Source organism: Nyctibius grandis, chromosome 1 (assembly GCF_013368605.1).
Source record: "Nyctibius grandis isolate bNycGra1 chromosome 1, bNycGra1.pri, whole genome shotgun sequence".
In the NCBI taxonomy this organism is placed as follows: Eukaryota; Metazoa; Chordata; class Aves; order Nyctibiiformes; family Nyctibiidae; genus Nyctibius; species Nyctibius grandis.
In genome coordinates this window covers 39,227,541-39,248,687 of record NC_090658.1, presented here as the reverse complement: position 1 = coordinate 39,248,687, position 21,147 = coordinate 39,227,541, and the positions used below count along the sequence as shown (strand labels likewise).

Sequence of the window (21,147 nt, the reverse complement as noted above, 5' to 3'; positions counted from 1 at the left end):
TACAGGAATAACTGAAAGACACGTACTCTACGAGAATTTGTAGATTTGCTTGCTGTGATGCTACATATGATGGGTGCAATTCTATACCATAGGAAAGATGAATTCAGTGCAAAGTGAGAGGGAGGAGATTATTATCAGTAGCATTTAGAGAAAGTAGGTGGTTGTTAAGTAATATGTTAAATAGTTTCGGTCAAAGCTTGTCTTATGAAATTTCATTTAATAAAAACAAGACAAAGATGAAGGGGTTCTTCTGTATGGAGTTAGTAGGAACATTGCTTTAACTCTTACTACACACCTGCATTCCCCTCTTTTTACATGCAGTTGGTACTTTAAACTTGTTAGGCTGGTGTGTCTTGTGGAATGTGCTACTGCCTTTTATACTTCTTTCACAGTGCCTCTATGCACAGAACGATCATGACGTAATTTAACTGTTGTGTGGGATACAATAGTGACGTGCATTAGGTCAAGTTAGTAATAGAATATAGTTCTCTGAAAACCTGTACTGTTGTAGCACCGCTAATGTTGTACCACTGCTAGCCAGTGAGCCATTCCTCAATCTTAGACCGTTTTCTTACAAAGGTAAATCAACATTTTCTTTAAGTCTCTGAAGGTAACTTACAATGATGTACTTTTCAGTTATTTACAGGACTTAGAGCTCCTGCACGTGGTTTGTTGCTGTTTGGCCCACCAGGAAATGGGAAGACAATGTTGGTGAGAAAATTACTTCGTGCAGTTGTGGGCTTAAAATGTAACCATGAGGGGTGGCTTTCCCTTTGGGTGTTGTAGTAATAAACTGTATATTCTTCCTGGATATGTGTTATGGTGTCAATTTAATACAAAAATGCAAAATTGTTCTTAACTGTGGATTTTACATGGGAGGGAATTGCTAAACTGTTCTATATTTAATTCTTTTCAATATCACAAGTAATATTTTAAAACTTAAACCAGCAAGTCTAAGTTTCATTTTCAGAGAGAGTAAAAGTAACATGGTTAATTGTTTGTGTACAGCAGTGATTCTCTGCTAAAACATACTAGAAGTGCATTTTGGAAATGGGGAAGGAGCACAGTGGCAAGAAAGGGGGTTGTCTCACTTTTTCACACTGCTGTGGAACTGTTTGGCTGCTGCTTGTTTTCTCAGCCTGATGTGCTTGATTCGGGCAACTGGAGTGAAATGGCTGCGCATCAGCCAGGGAGCATCGTGTGTCCTGATGCAGCTGAGCCAGGCACATCGTCATGCATCACATGGCATGGCTGCAGCTGCACACTCCCTTTGCTGATACTGAAGCTGGATCAGCTCTGAAGCGCAGGAGTGTGAATGTTGAGCAGCTCACTTGGGCTCATCTGTTGTGTTTACGTACTGCAGCGTGATTGCTAATCACTAAAATTAAACTGTATAACCAGGGAATCATAATTTCTTGAATATCGTGAAGCTGTTAAAGAAGAGGGTGCTCTGTATGAGCATTCTAGCTGAACTGATGCTTTTTCCTAGCTTGCCTTTGAGAACAGCTTTTGTATAGATAGGGTAAGGAGAAAAAAAAAACACATAATTTTTAATGTGATTCGGTCCAAATGCTGCCCTAAATTACCACCCTAAATTGGTGAAAACTCTCTCAGATGTCCACTCAGGATACATTGCAAGGAGCTGGAGACTTGTATTCTTCAGTAAGCAAGTTGTAGTTGGCTATGGAGATGATGCATTTAGAGAAATCTAAGGGAGTCTGGAAATTTCTCTAGTAGTTTGACTGCTTATCCATTCTTATTTGTAAGTGGCCTGTACAGACGTTTTCTGTAGCATCTACAAGGTGTTCCCTTTGAAGGAATAGGAGTTTTCAAAATCATCAATCAGAACATGAGTGCTAGCTGCAGAAGCAGAGAGGTATCTTCAATAGGATGTTCCAAAAAGTACTTTTTTTCCCCTCTCCTAGGCCAAAGCAGTTGCTGCAGAATCAAATGCTACTTTCTTTAATATAAGTGCGGCGAGCCTAACTTCAAAATACGTAAGTAGCAGCTGTAAATTATATTGATCTGAAAACACACATGCTGTAATTGGGGCTTAAGAAGGCTAGAGACTTCTGATGAGTCCTTGGTGAACTGTTAGCCTATAGTGAACATAAAGTTTTAAAAAAGTGACTTGTGAAGTAAAAAATTTTGTTTTGTGGTTGCGATAACTCAATGTCAAAGGCTTTTGCAGTTCTAGATGACCCTGGCTGTCATATAGATGAGTGGTTGTGGGTTTTTTCTTCTTTAAAAAGTAAATGAAGTATCAGCTGCCTTTCACTCTGATAATTTAGGCACCAGAATCTCTTGACAACTCAATTGTGATCATAAGCGAAGCTGTAATGTTTTAAGACATAAACAATACTGTTGTATGTAAACATGCATCACTGAACTAGAGATAATCTGAGTGTGTATGAATGGACTGTGGTTGGTGATCAGCAAGATTTTCTGTAGGTCCTTATGTTAGCTCTCTTGTGATAAACACTTTCTAAACCCTTTCCAAAACCAGTTTATTGTTGTTTTAGGTGGGTGAAGGGGAGAAACTGGTGCGTGCTCTATTTGCAGTAGCCAGGGAACTTCAGCCTTCTATAATTTTTATTGGTAAGACCTTAAATGTTGTTGACTCTTGTGTATTTTCTTAAATATTTTGACTTATTAAATTGGAATCATTGGGTAAACTTCTTTGGATAATTCTGCAGTGCGGAGGAAGGGTCTCGGATATGACCTGCTGGCTAATCAGTAGCTCTGTATAGAGCATGTAACTGTTATGTTATTTAATTGGTGTTAATAGTGGGAAGAAATGCCCTCGAAAACACAAGTGCTGTACTGCTTTTACAGAGTAAGTCCGTTTATATGTTAAACATCAAACATGAAAATGAGCTTTGCTTGTTCTGAGGATGATTTTTTTTCTCTCATCTGTGCTTGCTGTTACATGTTCAAAGGACATTATACAAGCTTTTAAACTTTACTAAAATCTGTCTGTCTCCTACGAAATAAAGATCTGGTCTCTCTTACTGGAGCCCTGTATTAGCAAAAGAACTTAGGCAAATGTGAAGACTTTGATGTTTTGTATGCTTAATTAAGATGTATTTCTTTGTTTTTTAGATGAAGTTGATAGCCTTTTGTGTGAAAGACGAGAAGGTGAACATGATGCTAGTAGGCGTTTAAAAACAGAATTTTTAATAGAATTTGATGGTGTAAGTATTTAGTCTTGGGTATTGTTTGATTTAGCTGAATTGGCTAATGTAGTGGGTGCCAGTACAAGCTACAGATGAAGCACAAAGAGGATTTGGCTGCTGGGGCGTAGCTTTGTCCCCGTATCCCCCTACCTTGGTTGGCAGTTGGCTTTTTTAATTTTTCACCTGCTTACTGTGGTATTCTGGAAAATTCAGTCTGGGGTGAAAGGTAGTAATCTGGAGATGAACTGAAATAATGAGTTGAAAAACTATGGACAGAGAAGAAAGGATAACAAATGGCAATAATAAAGGAGCTGCAAGAAGAAATGTTCTTGCAGAGCAAGAGGGACACTTGAGGGTTAGGCAGAGTTGAATCCTTGTTTGCAATTGCATGTTTTGGTGAAGCACATCTCTTCATTCTGGCAAAGTAAAAGAAGACTAAATGGCTTTTAGGTAGTGTCTTTTTGTTTTTTAAGGGATATGTGTCACAAAAGCATGCACTGTCAAGGGGTAAGGTGAGACTTGAGGGATGAAGATTTCAAACAGTAGTTCAGATCATGGGTATACACAACTGACATCAGAAAGATTAATTTCTGTGTTAATATGCTTTTTATTGAGCTATAAATTTTTTCTTGGCATCATGACCTAGAGATGACAGGATACAGTAAGAATATATTTAATAGCACATATGTAATACCGAGGAAAAGGAACTGGGTTTTCATAGTTGGGGGGGGAACAAATGAATACCAGAATATTTTTCTGTCACATAGCACTGTTTTTTGTATTGAACAACCTTAGTTTATATTCCACTAGCACAGTGGAATATTGCTACAGTGGTGAAGCAATAGTAATGAGGTACAGGAGGAGAAGATAACTATATAGAGAGACAAGAAGATGAGGGAAAGCTTGTCCAAAGTGGGATGAATCAGGACAAATAATGCAATGTGACAATGATATGCAGAAATTATTACACGCTTACACGCGCACACACACACACACAGTTTTCTCTTAAAATGAAAAGGGGAAACGTAAACATAATTGGTACGTTAGCAAACTTTGGATCAAGGTGTAGCTCTATAATATAATATTTTTGTGGATCTTTTTGGACTCAGTAAAGCAGCAATGAACTTAAGTCTATGAAGGACTGGACACTAGGTGAATAATAACATGTCTCTGATACCCAAATGTTTTCTCTGAAGTCTGGAAGCTGTAAGTCTCCATATTCTTGAGTATAAAAATCAAGTCTTGCAATTGAGTGAACTGGGGGGAAAATTTACTGTGTGTACTATTGAATAGCTTCTCATTTTGATTACTCCCTTCTTGAGACCCATATTAGATGAATCTTGATCTGATTTAGTGGTTCTGGCTGTACCTTAGTCTAAAGTTTTGATTCTCTCTTTGTAAGCTTCAGAACAAGGTTTGGTGTTAAAACCCACAACAGTAGAAAGTCTCTAGCTTTTTAAACATAATTATCTCTGGATGAGTAAATTTCTGAGTACTTTTTGTAGTCTCAATTTTATCCAGCATTGTAACATTCAGTTTCACAGAAATATTTGTGCTCTTGTAAGACTCTTTTCAAGCAACATAACTTGGGCACAGTGTCCTGTGTTTACCTTACTTCTTTTTTTTCCTTTTTACTTTTTCCTAGTTTGACTTTACATTTATCTAAAGAATGTTTTAAAGCTAACTGCATGGAAAAAAAAAAAAAGCATGTACAGTAAGATCCCATCAGTGTGCTGAATACATGGCAAGTCTCTAACTGGTTTTGTTTTATTACTACTTGATGTAAACTGAAAGCTGTTTTGTCTTTCTATGTTATATAGGTACAGTCTTCTGGAGAGGACAGAATACTTGTGATGGGAGCAACAAACAGGCCACAGGAACTTGACGATGCTGTTCTCAGGTATCAAAATGTCTCTTGCTTTGTTTGAATACAATAATAATGATGTTTATTATGAAGCGCAGGTTTTGCTACTTAGTATCTTGGTTGTTTTAAGTTTTGGAATAAGTAGCAAAAGCTGTTTGGCAAGGTTAAATTATTTAACCTCTCAAAGAGATGCCTGTCTCTTCTCTTTTGGGATACATCTGCACAAGCATTATGGCCTTGGAATTGTCTAAAAAAGCAGTACCTGTTGAGACCAAGTCAGCATTTTATAACCCTCTTGCATGTTCTATATTGCTTTTTTGTTATTTGGGTCTTAATGGCAGGATGAAGGAAGAAATTTGACCAGTGAAATCAAGTATTACTTCTCTGTGAATATTGGACTTCTGATGTCCCATGCAATTACAGATCTTGCTGTGGATTTGCCTTGGGACTTTTTTTGCTACAAGTTCTCATACTTTCTTCTCTTTTCATTCTTGATTGAGGAAAACAGGCATGTCAGCATTGTCTGAACAAATAAAACACATTTTTAATGATTCCAAAGACTTTTTGTGTACAATGAAGAGATGCTTCATTTTGCGGCTGGTAGTCAGTGGTATTTCTGCCTTTAGAGTGTTTCCTCTCTGGGAGGAGTCTCATAACTTCAAATAAGAGTAAGGTTACACCACTGGATTGTGCATATTGATTGTTTGTTTGTTTGGGGTTTTTTGGTGTTTGGTTGTTTTTTTAAATCTGTTGTTCTACTCCCTAGAATTTGATGATGTAAGTGAAATTTTGGCATTTATCAAACCAAATGTTAGATCAGTATGTGCTAAAATTTTAGTGTGTGTATATATGGGTTTTTTTCTAGACGATTCACCAAACGGGTGTATGTGTCTTTACCAAATGAGGAAGTAAGTATTGTTTTCCATGCATTTTCTTCATTTTAAGATCAATTTTCTTAAAGAGTATAAAATATATTTCATAAGCTCTTCTTAACTTGCCCTGATTACAATTCTGTGAATTAACTTCTGGCCCAGCTTGGCCATATACACTGTGCTTTAATTCTGGTGACTATGTTAAGTTTTTGCATTGTTTTTACACGTGCTAGTAGCAAATCTGGTAGTAGCTACTCAGTATTTCTTGGCCAGCGAGATGTTGCTTACATATTGGCAGGCATGGACAAGTCTGAAGTAGGGCTTGCAGGAGCACGTTTGGTTGTCTGGAGAAGAGTGTGTATTGCAAAAGATGAAAGTAGCTTTCTTTAAAGTAATGTTTTTCAGCTCAACAGCAGATTAGGGCTTTTGATGAGGATTCTAAAGTATTATTCTTCAAGTAGTTTGACCCTTGATCTCATTATTAACCAAATCCCTATCTCTTCCCCTGAAGAGATGATAGTGTACAGTCTATTCACAAAAGCACCATAGGCAAGTTTAAACTAGCGAAGCACAGAAGCTAACCTGACAAACGTGTAGTTCTGTTGTTGCAACAGAATTTTAAGCATATCATGAAAATGAGTTTTACATCTGATAAATGTATCTTCTTTTCAGACAAGATTGATTTTGCTAAAAAATCTTCTAAGCAAGCAAGGAAGTCCATTGACCCAAAAAGAGTTGGCACAGCTAGCTAGGTAAGTATTTTGTAACTATCTACATAAATATGCTCATCTACTGCATTCATTCAGACTATTTTATTCATTCAAAATGTAACTAATGTAAATCATCAGATAATGGCAACACTTGCTGAGAATGAATTGCATGCGTTTTGGGAAGATGGTCTCCTGCCAGGCTGTATGAAAGTGTTTTTATATATGCTTATATATATATGTGCTTGTTTTTCCCTACACCGCCTGGCTGTGTTTCTGTTGTTGAAACATGCTCATCAGGCTTTTCTTTCTGAGGAGGAGGGAGGGGGATGCTTCTTTCCACCCGTCCCCCAACCAGTCCAACTCTCCTCCCTGATGCAAAAAGACAGTACCAGTTTTGCACTTGGCATGCATTTCAAATCAAAAGCAACTTTTCTTTGGTCGTCCATTGCTTGGTTTGCTGAAGGTATTAGCAACATAGCAGAGCAAGAACTGGATAATTTTTAATTCTTTTCAATTTCATATTTGGGAAAATGTGGGTTATATACCCTTCCTATTATGAAACTAAGTTGTTTTATGTTTCTCATTAAGACTGGTACAGTACTGCTGTTTGTCACCCTCAGAAACTAAATGTAATGGGTGTGAAGGAAATTAGACTAAAAAGCAGGTAGAGCAGCTAGGGCAGGAAAGAATGAAAACAGAGCGTGAGATGTCAAAAATATGTAAGTGGATGGACTTCAGTCTCTGTTTCTGTTTGTGGTAGTACACAGGAGGTGACTACTTGGATATAGCATTTGTCAGCCTCTTAGTGTTAGTAATATTACAGAAATTTGATGTATAATCCCAACTGAATAAATTCTCTCTGCACTTGAAGGATGCTAGCTCAGGCCATATTTAGAAAAAAAGACACTGTCTTGGATTCTAACTGCAAATTAATGAACCAAATTACAAGTGCAACTTAAGTACACTTTTTTTTTTAAAGTGTTTAGAGAAAATACAAAAGTTGAGGGTGTTGCCTGCTCCATCTGCCATCTTTCTTTGGTTTGAAAGAGAGAGGTATTTAACTTCCTTTATCATTTTGTGTTCCTTTACTCTTCTGCAACTTTTTCTATAAACTATAGCAGAATTAATGAGCTCCAGAAGACTGAGCAATAAAGCTGTTCTTGCTGCAGTTAGCCACTGCTCTACAATCTGGGTGGAGTTTTTTTTTGTTTTTTAAATTTTTCTTTAGGTAACCCTTACTACTTCATTTCACTTATGTTGGCAGTATGTATTGGTGGCTTCCTGGTTCAGTGTAGACCTTTAATCTGCAAAGTATTTAATCGATTAACTTGGAAATAAAGTCTAATTCTGGAACAGCTCCCATAGAGATTGGGCCCTTGGTTTTATTTTTTTTTTTTCCCCCTGTGGTTCTGAAGATTTGGATGATCTGTGTGTCTGCCAGTCTTATAATAAAAAAACAAACCCCAGTAGATAACACGATTTACCTTCCTTTCAGTTCACTTATAGAATATCTACACATTTACGCTATATTATTTCCCAAATCAATGGGAAGTGTGTGCAAGACACACTTATAGAACCTGTTTCTCTCTGAATAAGGACCTATCCACTGTATTTCACTTCCAAGCTGAATTGTAATTCTTATTTGAAGCTAAATGCGTGAAGTGTTCAGACTTCTCCAGATAACCGGTGAGGCACTCAGGCTGTTGCAGCCATCTCAAGTCCCTCAGTTGGTTCTTAGTCATTAGCAATTCCAGGTTTAGGCTTTAACATTGGAATCAGTTGGTGAGTCAGACTTAGCTGTGCTAGCGATCATTTTCCATGTGTAAACTACAGGAGGTTGTTTCACTACTCTGCTAAAATGCAGACTGTAAATTCCAAGAGTTGACAAGCTTGCTCAGTACTTTGAGAGTATAGTCTATCTGTTACCAAACCTTCAACACTGAAAAAAGTCTTCCACCAGAAATAACGCTGTCTGTACTGTCACTGGCTAAGCAAAGCAGTGCTCCTTTTCAGATTTGTATTTGCTTTTCTGAATTAGTAGAATTTTGTACTCCCTGGAGTCCACTGGTCAACTGCTACCATGACTTTCCATTAAGGGCATACTGCAAAACTATAACTTATTTTCAAAACCAAACACTGTTGTTAGATTTTTAGTAATGCCTGCTTTTGCCCTTTGCCTGGCTCTGATGTCAACTAAAAGTGCACATAGTTTTATTCAGAAAACTGGTCATGTGATCACATCATAACAAATGTGTGGTATTGGGTTCTCATTGTATTGATCAGATTGAGAGTACAGGACAGTTGAGTTTTTTGTTTTATATTAATCTATGACAAATGATGACAAACTAGTGGTAGGGCATTCTCATAACAGAAATACTAAACGTGCTTGAGATTGGTTTTCATCTGCAAATCGAAGTTGGTTGCTTTTTGCTTTTCCTAGCATGTTATTTGGGACTTCAGATTTAATCTGGGAAAGACTTAAATATAGCTCACTTATGCTGAATGCACTTCTGATTTATTAAACTTGCAAAACAACATCAAAATACTACTCCTTCTGATTAAGTAACATTTTAATCATCTGCAATTAAATTGATATGGCTTGAAGCAGGTTTTGGTTTTTTTTCTTCTTCCTTTCCCTCACTTTTTCCTTTGACAAAGAATGACAGACGGATACTCTGGAAGTGATTTAACCGCATTAGCAAAGGATGCAGCGCTGGGCCCTATTCGAGGTAAGCTGCATAGCCTTTTATTTAGGTTTTGAAAAAACTCAGTGCCCTTGATATTAGAGATACTATATTTTCCTACATCTTTATAATTCTTAAACCTCTGAAATTAAGCTTTTTAGCTTGGATTTTGGTCTCTTCTTTAAGACTTACTTACACAAAACCCTTCAGTACCTCACTGTGTGAAACGGACGATTTTTGTATCTTAAGAGGAAAGCAGGGTGAAGTGTTCTCCAGAGATTTGTGGGGTTTTTTTAACTAATGCATCTTTCCTAGGCTGGTGTCAGTTCTGTTGTATCTAAACTACTACTTGAATAGCAGTCTCTGACTGTATTACTTCTCTTTATAAAGTGGGCAGATCTCTTTCAAGTCTGAAGGAAGGAAATACTGAAACAGAAGCATTTTGTGTTTGTGTGTGGGTTTTTTTTTAGATACAGTTTGAATGGCATAGCTTTTTTTTATTTTTAAATCTTATTGTTGAATTGTGATCTAGATGACAATTGTGACTCAAGTAGAGTTTTACCTATATTTGTTCTTCCTCTGACATTTTCAAGTTTGAAAAAACACAATTTTAATGCAAAGTGAACACTTTTTTCCACACCCCTGCTTTGTTCTCTTTCACTAGCTAGTTATTATGTGTTCAGTAGCCACATCTGAAGGGGATGATTTTGTTTAGTGGAGATCTGTAGTGGGCTTTTGTGAAGAAAAGAGTGTGAAGATTTGATGTTAGTTTTCTGTTTGCAGATATATTGTCCTACCTGAAAGAAAGGTACTAAAGGCAGACAGAGCAGAAGTGTTCTGTAATACAGCATATTATGTGTAAATAAAAGTTATTGCAACTCTCTTACATGATTTATGGGGAGGAGAGGTCTGTGCATGTTTTGTGGGTGTGTTTGTTCTATTATTTTTTTTTAATTGAGTCAGAAATCCTATAGCATGCAGTTTTGCCAGTGCACTATCTCTTTGAAAGCAGCTGCTGGAAAGTAATGGGTTTTTACCCACTTACTTTCAGCTGTTGAGATTGTAAGGCACATCTTCCAAAATCCTGCATAATAACTGGAAAACAGAATTGCATTAAATAGCTCTCACAAGAGACATCATGTCTCCTAGGACTTGGAATATATTTATTTAGAGAGGTTGAATTAATGATGTATGCATTTAGGCATGCAGGCTTTACTTTGCTGACAAATCACTTCACATGCAAGTCCCATTTTGAGAAGAGACAATGAAATGTTGCGCTACCTATTTCTTCCACCTGCTCCTGGCTTCCATATAAAACAATTTATTTTTTTAAATGTTTTTTAATGTCGGCCTTGCCAATCCTGCCTAGATTCTTTTTCTTGCACCCTCAGAGCAAAAAGTTTGCTGTAATATGTTGATACCATAACAGTATTGCAAGTAAAAAAAAATGTAAAATGATTAATACAGGAATGATTAGATCCCACCAGTACTGCATGGGGCAAGAAGCACTCCTGTGTGCCCTGCCTGATTTTATTTCTGTATTCTTGGCTGATGGTACCTTTCTGTTTCCTGAAAATTGTGCATGTTTGGGGGGTAAGGGGTTGTAGGTACCAGGAATAATATGGTGGAAGGCAGCTCTGTTATGCTTGTGTGATGTTCCCCATACTTTAGGAAGAAGGAAGTAGCTCTGCTACCGCTTTGTACGTATCTGCAGTCATTGAGTGTGGGAGCAGCCTGGTTGAGGAGCAGATAAATGGGGAAGGAGGTAAAAAACACCATGTACCTTTCTGTACAGGAGATTGTGTTGAGGCAGAGAGGTATAATTTTTAGCTGTGGGTTTTTTTCAGAATAAAAGTACTTTTAATATGCTTTAGTTGTCAGAAGTGATGAAAGTTTTCTTATGAAAGTCACTGATCTTCCTTTATTTTTACAGAATTAAAACCAGAACAGGTGAAGAACATGTCTGCCAGTGAGGTATGCTGTTCTAGCAGTTGTATTTTCCCCTTTCAACAGAATGCATGCTCACCAGAGACTTTTAAGGTCCCTTTATTTACACATAGTATCATGCAAAATACCTACTGTAATTTGGGGGGGGTATTACCCTTTTTGCTTCTTCATTGAAGAAAATTCTTTACAAATAGTGATTGAGAAGAAAATCTGTCCTCAGATGTCTGAGGTTCTTTGTGTAGTTTGTTGGCTGTCAGGCTTAAGAGCACCTCTTTTTCCAATAGTAAGTCTCTGCTGTTCTTAGTTTCGGCTGACTGTCCTGTCTCTGAGGGATTTTAAAACAGATTTCTTTGTGTACATGTGTAATACTTACATTCATTCACATGAACCATCTTAAAGCAAAAAAAAAAAAAAGATTAAGTTCCTCATTACAAATTGCATCTGTAAACATGAAAAGAAAAGGAAGAGGTTGGTCCTGCATATAAAAGCTTCTGTTCAAATGTACATGCAAGCCACAGTTACATAGGGGAAACTGAAGCAAAACTTAATTCCCCCAGTGCTTTCCTAAGGCTATGGTAAGCTGAAAGGATTTGTTGCAGGAAGATGAGAACATTGGTGGTAATTCGTTATGAATGCAAATTTACCTCCAATAGCCTATAAACACTAGTCCCAAAGAAACATGAGGAATCTTCTCCATTGTAATGTTAATACTCCTTTAATAATGAGACTGCTTGTTCCACGCAAGCAGTTTTGGTTATCTCCCATCATGTCTGGGCATTTCAGCGTATGGGAAATGTCTGCTTATAATCATTCAGCAAACAACTGAAAGGCATGTGTTGAATGAGAGAGGTTAGATAATTGGGATTACTTGGCTGACAGCATACTATGGTCTGAATACAGTTGTGGTAAGGGTGGGAACTTTTGGTGCCTTACTGTCATGGTATGCAGAGGTATGCCATAAAAGTGTTAAAAAATCCCACGTTTTACTCTTCTTATTCAGTTCTGTGCCCTCATATGCACCAGCTTGCACCACCTAGTGAAATAGGAAGTAATAACACAATCTCATGGGCTATTAAATAACAAGGCAGATATTATGCTTAGCAAATGTTAGTTTATTAAAAATGGTAAATACTGATAGTCTTAAATTACAAGACTCTTGCATCAGGCCACAGAGTCATAGAACAGCCCAGGTTGGAAGGGACCTTGAAAGAGCATCTGGCCCAACCTTTCGTGGGAAGGGGAACCTAGATGAGATTATCTAGCACCCTGCCCAATCGCATCTTGAAAACCTCCAGTAATGGGGACTCTACCACGTCCCTGGGGAGCTTGTTCCAGGGAATGATTGTTCTCACTGTAAAAAATTTCTTTCTTATATCAAGATGAAGCACTCATGGAATATGCTTTGTTAAAAGTGATAAACTGAAGTACATAAAGCACTTGTGATCCTGATGTCTTTCACTTTCTGTTTAGATGAGAAATATCAAACTATCAGATTTCACTGAGTCTTTGAAGAAGATAAAGCGCAGTTTGAGCCCTCAGACCCTGGAAGCCTATATTCGCTGGAACAAGGACTTTGGAGATACCACAGTGTGAAACACTACTTGAAGTGAAACAAAGTGCTGCCTAAGGAGCAATTGGTACAGACTACTGGAAAGCAGCCAGAGTTTACAGGACTTTACAGATCTTTAAGTATCTGTATTAAAACTTGAGATTAAGAAAAAAATTATACAATGTGAAATGTGTTCATCAAAGCCTCCTTGCCATTTAGTGCGGATTTACACACTGTAAGTAAGAGCACAACAGGACTTCAGATAAGATTCCTAGCAATCCAGTTATAGTTTGAACAATAATATATGTATTTTGTTTCAGCTAGAAGGCTCTGATGATATTGATTGTTGGAAGACCTTTTCCCTATGTTGTGTGTGTGTTTTTTTGTTTTTAATTTTGCCATGACATTAATGTCTGGCTTTCTTCCTGGTAACGACTAACTTACAATTGGAGGTTTGTAAACTTTGGTTCAGTTTTTGACTTTTTTTATCCTTAATGTGCCAAATAAAACAATTTCCCTATGCAGAAAGGAAGAACAGCATTGGGGAATTATGATTATGAAAATGTAAAAAGCAGCTGGTCTGTTATTATTTGTCTTTTTGTTTAGTTGTAATGTGACTGTATTGTTCACAGAACAGTTTTAAAGAAGACCTTTGATAGCAGAACAGCGAAAAAACCCAACCCTATAAAACCAATTCAGACTGTCTTTAAAGAAAAAAAATAAATTACTAAATAAAAAAATAGACTAAGACATTAATTTACTGGCAGTATTTTCTCTTAACACATTTTGTAACGCTTCCATTGGTAGAATGTTAGCTTACGCTTATGGTGTACAACTTGAAGCCCAGATGATGTTTGAGAGAGTAAGTGATGCTAATTGTCAAGTTTCAGAAATGACGTGTTTCTATTCTGTATTTTGGTCTGTTTATGATAATTGAAAGTAAAATTTCCATTGTGATAAGTTTTTTTTAATCTACACATGTAAGCATTAAAATATGAGGCTACATGTTTAATACATGGCACACATTAATGTTTTTATAGCTTTCATATGTTTTGGTTTATATATTAAAGTATGAAACACTCAACTGATCTGCTTTTTTAAAAAGACACTGCATCTTTGTACAAATACTGGTTTTTATTATATAAATGACAAGCTACTAAAAAAAGAAAAAAAAAAAACACTTAAGTGTTAGCCTTTAAATACTGTAATAAAGGAAAACATCTTTGCCTTTACTTCTAAAGGCCTGACATCTTGTTTACGAATTCTACATGGATTAAACACAGATGTTTGCAAGGCAGAACGCTAGTTCCTTGTTAGAGCAGGTTTGTGGGGTTTTTTGGTTTTGGGTTTGGTTTTTTTTTTTTTTAAAGACAGCTCTCCTAGCATAGTGATATTACAAAAATGCATATTGTTTACAGTTTAAATTGAGTTATAAGCTTTGTTTGCTTTTGGTCTTAACAGAAAACTTTTGTTCTTAAATTTCATTTAACTTATTTTTTATTGGTAGGAGTAAACCAAATATTTTTGGGACTACTCACCCTGAAAGTTGACTATAAATAATATATTATATATAAATATATATATATATGAGGAAAAAAACCCTAGCTGATAGATGCAGTTTAAGTATAGTAATACCCAGAGAGCACTCTGTGCTCACTGCGTAGTATGGGGTACTAAATAGCAGAAACTGTGTCAAACTTTTGAGACGCACAGATGCAATATGTTTAGGATTCTGTTTTTTTGAACCAGAGATGCTTTTAACTGATCTTAAGATTGAAAGGAATTAAATAAGAGAAGATTTTGTGACACTAGTATGCCTTTTGAAATAGTCTAACCAAACCACTTCTAGCCTTCTAAGGGTGTGACTCTCAAACGTATGTCTGCTGTAAATGAAACATGTGACTTCTGTTCCCGATTCACTTTTCTGGAGAAGTGAGAAATGCTAAAAGATTTCAGTTTCTTAAATCTCATGCGTTCCTAGCTTTGCCTTAGTTCTGCCTTCAGTAGGCCATCTCTGTTGTTGGAGATTTCTGGCTGACTTGATCCATGTTTGTCATAGACTCCATAGTGCTAAGCTTGAATATTACTGTTTTATTAGCATAGCTAAACAGCTAAGAAAGGCCCTTGGTCTTCCTATTCATAAAGCTTGTAAACTTCCCGTGAGATCCTTTGCAAATGAGAACTTTGAGGGTAACACTTCTAGTTTTCAGTGTTCCTAAGTATCTGTCATCAAACTCTGTTTTCCTCTGCTTAATCTTGAGGAATATACTGGTATTTATTTCAAATACATACCTATTGGCATGTGATAGGTGTGTGAAATGTAGAGGTAGAAGTTACCATCTGCTAAAACACCACCAGTATGCAGAACAAAGGGTCAGAGGTCTGAGCTGCTACTTCAGAAAGAAAAGGGACTAGCCCTTTCACTTGTTTGTGCAACCAGTTCACCTCAAGAGATTCTGTGACTGGTATCACTGCTTTTGGGTTATCTGTTCTGCCCTGATTGTTTTCTGCATAAGGGATGAACTACAGCTCTATGAATTACTTCTAGAACACAGTAATAAGAACTTAATTTTGTTCTGCCACATCAGTTTGCCCCACAGCTGCTGGATTTTTAGCCCATGACCAAGTGCCGTTTGGTTCATAAATCACCTTTAAATGTCTGTCTTAACGCTATTTTCTGAATCGTGTCTTTTAAGAATAATTCTGTTCCCCTTAAGGCATTATCTTGCATCTTCTGATTTCTTGTTTTACATGTACTGAGTAAGTCCCAGCTCAGTGATTTTCATCTTTATGTTGGATTAACTGTGTATAAAAGCAGATCTGGGGGGAAAAAAAAAACACAACACCCCCCCCCCCCCCCCAAAAAAAAAAAACACCACAAAAACAAACCAAAATATCTTTATTTCCCAAATCTATGGTATTTTATATAGAACTTTGCAACTGTATTTACCATAAAATCAGATTATGTTCTAATGCAGTATCTTGAATTAGGATAAGCAGGACAGCAGCTTGGATGCTTTTAACCTTTGCAAGGATTGGCATTACATTAGCTCTCTAAACCGCCTTTTTTTCCTTTGAATGGGCCCACTGCTAACGAATGAGTGACTTGACCCACTTTTTTTTTGAGATGATTAGGAAGCAGCTTGTTGGGCCCTCTGCAAGTGTGTTTTAGTGACTTAAAGTGTACCAGTTACTGGAGGGAGGAAAAAAAAACCCACCACCCATGCCCCCCCACCCTCTTTTTTTAACAACTCTCTTCATACATCTTTGTCTCTTTTTATTAAGCAGGAAACGCACCTTTTATCTTTCTACGTGTTGGAAGAACAATGTCTTCTCAGGCAGTGGGTTGCTGCTTTTGGTGGCATAAAAGGAGGGGAAAAACTCAAGCACTGTGTGATGCTCTTTCTCCTTAAAATGAGAATTTGTCATGTGTTACGATGTTCCCTTTCCTAATGTTGACTTTTCTGTAGAGTACACCAAACCTGTATAGGTGCTCTCCTTGCGGCTAAGACAAAAACAACACCTGAGTATTAAAGATAAGCCTTAAACTAGAATATTTATGCACATGTAAGTCTCTCTGTCCTGTTAGTTTCTTAGAATTTACAGAGTTCAGTGTATTAGAAATAGGCATTCTGCCCCTGACACGTCTTACTGACTACTTCAGAAAGTCAGTCGCTAATATAGTTTTGTTGAATATGGCCCTGTGACTTACTTTGTGTAGATAATAAATGTGCTAGTAACACTTTAAAATGGAGAAGAATGAGATCTCTGCACTGAGAAGGAATTTGTTGTCGCTGCACTACTTAGACGCCATTGCTGATTTCACTGTTAGATTCTCTCAAATGTTTTTAAAATGACAGTTTTTATACATATAACTTACTCAATTAACCTTACCTTCTGGTGTAGAATAAACGGTATTTTTTCTATTATAAACAAGTGGGTTTAGCACTGGTTGGCACTGCTGCCAAGTCCATCTTGTGAATTTTAAGTACTTTTTACTGGGAATACTGAAGTCACATACGCTGGTAAATTTAACTGAGACGTCTGTTCTGCAACCAGGACGGAAAGCAGCGTTCTACTTAGGCCTTCCTTAACCACCTACTTTGTGCCATAGATTCTTACAGTGCTTTCCTACCCAAGACACGGCTAATGCACGGTTGTGCCTAAGACATGCTTGCTTACCTACCTACTCCAGGGCTTTAGTGATGCTTCTGCACGTGGCAGCTTTGGGAGGTGGCAAGCGCAATTGTAGGTCACAGATCTTCATTCATTGTCTGTGGCGGTCTCAAGCTTTTGTGATGTTTTTAGTGTTGGGGACTTCTACCAGATATCAAAAACGGCATGAAAAGCAGCAAGCAGGTAGTGAATGCAACTAGTTATCTCCATCATTGTGCTAATTAGAGGCAGCTGCTGATTTCATTGTTAGGTTCTCTTGAGCTGCTGTTTAGTGTTGAAGGATGTTGTTTTACTCACCTATGTGAATTTTTATGCTTAGGATGATCTGCTTGTCATCCTAAGAGGTGACTAATGGATCGGTTATTTTGTTTTAGAATTTTTTATTTAAATCTTCTTTTCAATATTTTTTCTTTTAAATACTGTAACTATAATTCCACAGGATGAGGAAGTTCCAACTGTCGCTTCCTGCAAATACAGAATCATCTTCTGAAGTATGGGGAAATGTCTGTTGTGTTTTTCCTGCTTCTTATGTAAATTGTTAACTGTCTTAGAGTGGAAACTGTTTACTTTGTCAGTAACTACCTCCTAAGTTTGGCAATAATTGGCAAGGTATACCCTCCTCCAGTGGATGAAATAACTTGGCTAAACACTGTGGGTTCTTCAGAGTTTGACCTTTTTATTTGCAGATTCTTGACATGATGTCTGGAAACCATGGTGATCAACCTTGTTTTGCTGTAAGAACTTTCCTTGCCTTCATAAGACGCACTTCTTAAAATCCTGTTTCAGAGAAGTGGCTTTGAGGAAAAAGGTCAATGTTCCTTGTAGTTGGTTAATACAGGCGTATTCTTCTAAGATGCTAGGGGTGTAGCCCCTCAGTTGTGTGGGTTTTTTTACCACTAGAAGTGGGGAAGAAAGTACTTCATCTAATACTCGTACACCTATTAAAGGGACTGGAAATACAGAAACTGTTTTTTGCCACATGGTTCAAATTTCTATTCATGTGAAGGGCTAATCAGTATTTTTCAGAAATCTGGATTAAAGTGACAAAAACCAAAGGCGGAGACAGAACGCTATACCCCAGCCCCATTAAATATATTGGACGACTCCAGGCTAGGACGGAGTTAATTCTTGTATTTTGTTGTTTTGAAGCACTTTTGTTTCATTGTTCTTTTAAGAATGTTTTCTGAAATGTTAAACACCATTTTATTAATAATGTAAAAAAGCATGATGAGCAGTCACATAGCTTTAGCTTCACAATAAAATGTTGCATTTGTCCTATTCTTACTGTTTTCTTGTCTGTTTATCAGATAAAATGCCTAAAACTAAGAGCCTTTTCATTAAACCTGAAGCTGGTTTAATTGCTGCCGGTTTAAAAAAAAAAATTAAGTGTTGTATACCAGATGATGGAACAATAAATACTTAAATACCTCATTTAGTTTCTAAAGGACATAACTCAAGTTCTTAAAACTGATGTAAACAGAAGTGCTACTTCCTAAATAAATGTGCAGAAACTGAAAGTGTGTGCCTGTCCTCCTATCCTAGTCTTGCTAAATCACAGTGAAAACCAGGAGGTTTCACAACTGATCCTGGTAGTCATGGTGAAGTCCTGGAAATAGCTGTTTGGAGCCAAATTACTTGATATCAAAATGGCAGCTTTTCTTTTGCTGGGGGGAGAGTGCTGCTATTATTTTTGAGGTAACAATCTAAATTCTTCACTTAGCCCCTTCTCCTTACTATTTTGTAGTGCTTTCTAGCCATTGTCTTGAGGCTGCATCTGGACTGCTAACAACTAGTGGGGCTTTCTATTCTTACAGTTATGTCCTGAAGATAAGATTAAAAAAAAAAGTTGGATTAGAGTAATTTTAATATTACATATCTGGCAGCATTAGGGGTCTCTCAAAAAGCAGCAATGACCACTGCCTTCAACATATCATTGTATCTGTCACTGTTAAAGCAAGCAAACCAAATAAAGATCAATACAGCAATCACAAAAAAAAACCCAAATATTTTGGACTGAAGCATAAGAGCTATTACTGCTGCTGTCAAGCATTAATTCCTTGGGATAGAAAGACACCATTGTTGTCTATGCGGGATAATCATCCAGTATCTCTCTTTGGCTGAAATGCTACTAATTGAAGGTAGATTCTGAACCACTGACATTATTTCAATTAGCAATTTTGTGTATAGGTTACAGATAATCACTTTTATTCTTGTAGAGGAAATGCTCAGATAAATTTAGTGAAGAAGCAAGAGCCTGAAAACAATATCCCAGCACTTGCTATGTTGAAATCTACAGCGATTATAGACTTGGCAGCACAGCCTGGTCTGAAGTATGTTAGACTAATTAAGAGATAAATCTTTTCCCATTCCAGCCAAAATGGTGTGAGACAAGGCTCCATGCCTAGTGTCAGATGCAGGCATATTTCAGATGAAATCTGTTTATTTCTCTACTTTAATTTTTTAAGTTTGCCAGAAAAAGTGAGGAAAAATTAGTTTAAAGTTTTGTGGTTTGTTTTTTTTTTTCCACTCAAGCTGTCTTTCTGCAAATTTCCAAATACTTTGCAAACTTGTGAAATCCAGCCTGTTTCCTACAAGGGTGCATATGGCTCTGGAACAGGCGAGTTATGCAACCTTCTCTAAGTCATTTTTTATTCTGTGTGTAATGATAATACAGAAAATACTACGTAGTGGTGAAGGCAGAAAGATATAATTTAACTAAAATTCATCTCTCAACACACGTGAGTGATTTATTGGTGCTGTGGTGTAGCTAAAAAAAAAGGTGGGGATTTCAGAAGCTGACAACCTAATGAGCAAAGTGTGTTGGTTTTACCAAATGCTTTTTAATATTACACTTTTTTTTTGCAAATATATATTGTAAGCACAGTATGTTCTTTCTAATATTATAACTTCTATTATTTTCATGAATGAGCAGGGCTGAGACATTAAATACATGTCTCATGGAATACAATTACCTGTCCAGTCACTCCCAGCCACAGTCAGGTAAGTCTTTTGGTGTGTTTCACAGAACAGATTAGATGCAAATAACATTTTTAACCACTTTAACTATGGGCACTGGATAACTGAATAGACCATCAAAAGACCAAAGACAGGACAGTATTATATACGGTTGTTTCAAGTGTCTTCCTAGGCACAATATGTCTAGCTTCAATTTTTATTCCTACCTCTTTTGACTTATTTCCCAAAGGCAGTAATAAATAAGCTGTCTTGTGACTAAAATCTTTTTGTACATAAATCCCGCGCAGGTGTTTTGTAACACTATTTTCCTTAACAGAGCTATGCTAACTTCCAAGAAAACTTCCGTTCTCTGTTTTGTTCCTTCTGACAGAAACTATTGGGCACAGTGTAGTGGTCTGCTAGTCAGGTCAGGCAAGATTATTGTCACCTTGCAGCTCTCGTGTCCCCATGTGCCAGAGCCTCGCTAACAGTGGCCGCAGTACTTTAGACGTGGCTCTGTGTTTTTCTTCCCCCAAAGTCCGCTCTCTGCTTCATAGATTTAGGGATGGGCTTAGACTGACTGTCGATCCCTCTGCTCAGTTGTCACGCTTCCAGTGTTTTAACACATTCAGAGTGACGGGAGCAGGTCTCAGAACCTGAGCACGCCAAGCAGTGACTACATTTTCAACAACAGAGCTCCTGCGGTTCTCGGAGGTGCTGTCCTTTCCAAGTTTTGCATAGTGCCGGGAAAAAATCCCCCCTGAAAGATGCGCACTGCCTGCCGTTAGTGCGGAACACAGCAGTACAGCGGAGGGGCTGTAGTGACGCCATCGTGATTTTAGGTGCGCTGCAACCTGCGGTTTGGAGTATCGCGACGGGAGTCCTTTGAACTCTCGCAGACAGCGGGCAGGTGAAATGCGGAATCGCAGCGGGGTTTCACACCAGACCCGTGTGTCACCAGGGGCGGCTGTGGGGCTGGCGCGGGCACGGCCTCTGCCTGCCGCCTGCCTGCGGCTCGCGGCGCGCCGGCTGAGGGGACGGTGCCGGCTGAGAACGAACCGCCCGCGGGTACCGCCACGCTGCTCCGCCGGGTGACAGCGCCTGCTGCCTCACGGCGCAGGGCGGACACCCTTTCCCTTACGCGTCACATCCGCTGCTGCGCGGGGCCTGACGGGTCCGTCCGTTGCCGTAGCGACGGAAGCCTCCTCCGCCTC

General features: G+C 37.9%; 1 protein-coding gene across 5 annotated transcripts in view; it reads left to right on the top strand.

Moving 5' to 3' along the window:
• Positions 1 to 15,658, top strand: part of SPAST (spastin) — a 38,203-nt gene extending 22,545 nt beyond the window's left edge. For all 5 annotated transcript variants that reach the window (XM_068397632.1, XM_068397614.1, XM_068397623.1 and 2 more), the window contains 10 exons: positions 637 to 711; positions 1,926 to 1,997; positions 2,523 to 2,598; positions 3,103 to 3,194; positions 4,997 to 5,076; positions 5,906 to 5,948; positions 6,585 to 6,664; positions 9,281 to 9,351; positions 11,240 to 11,280; positions 12,724 to 15,658. In XM_068397632.1, coding sequence (XP_068253733.1) covers positions 637 to 711; positions 1,926 to 1,997; positions 2,523 to 2,598; positions 3,103 to 3,194; positions 4,997 to 5,076; positions 5,906 to 5,948; positions 6,585 to 6,664; positions 9,281 to 9,351; positions 11,240 to 11,280; positions 12,724 to 12,846 — 753 coding nt within the window. In that variant the 3' untranslated portion in view covers positions 12,847 to 15,658. The remainder of the gene's footprint in view (positions 1 to 636; positions 712 to 1,925; positions 1,998 to 2,522; positions 2,599 to 3,102; positions 3,195 to 4,996; positions 5,077 to 5,905; positions 5,949 to 6,584; positions 6,665 to 9,280; positions 9,352 to 11,239; positions 11,281 to 12,723) is intronic.
• Positions 15,659 to 21,147: the final 5,489 nt, after the last annotated feature.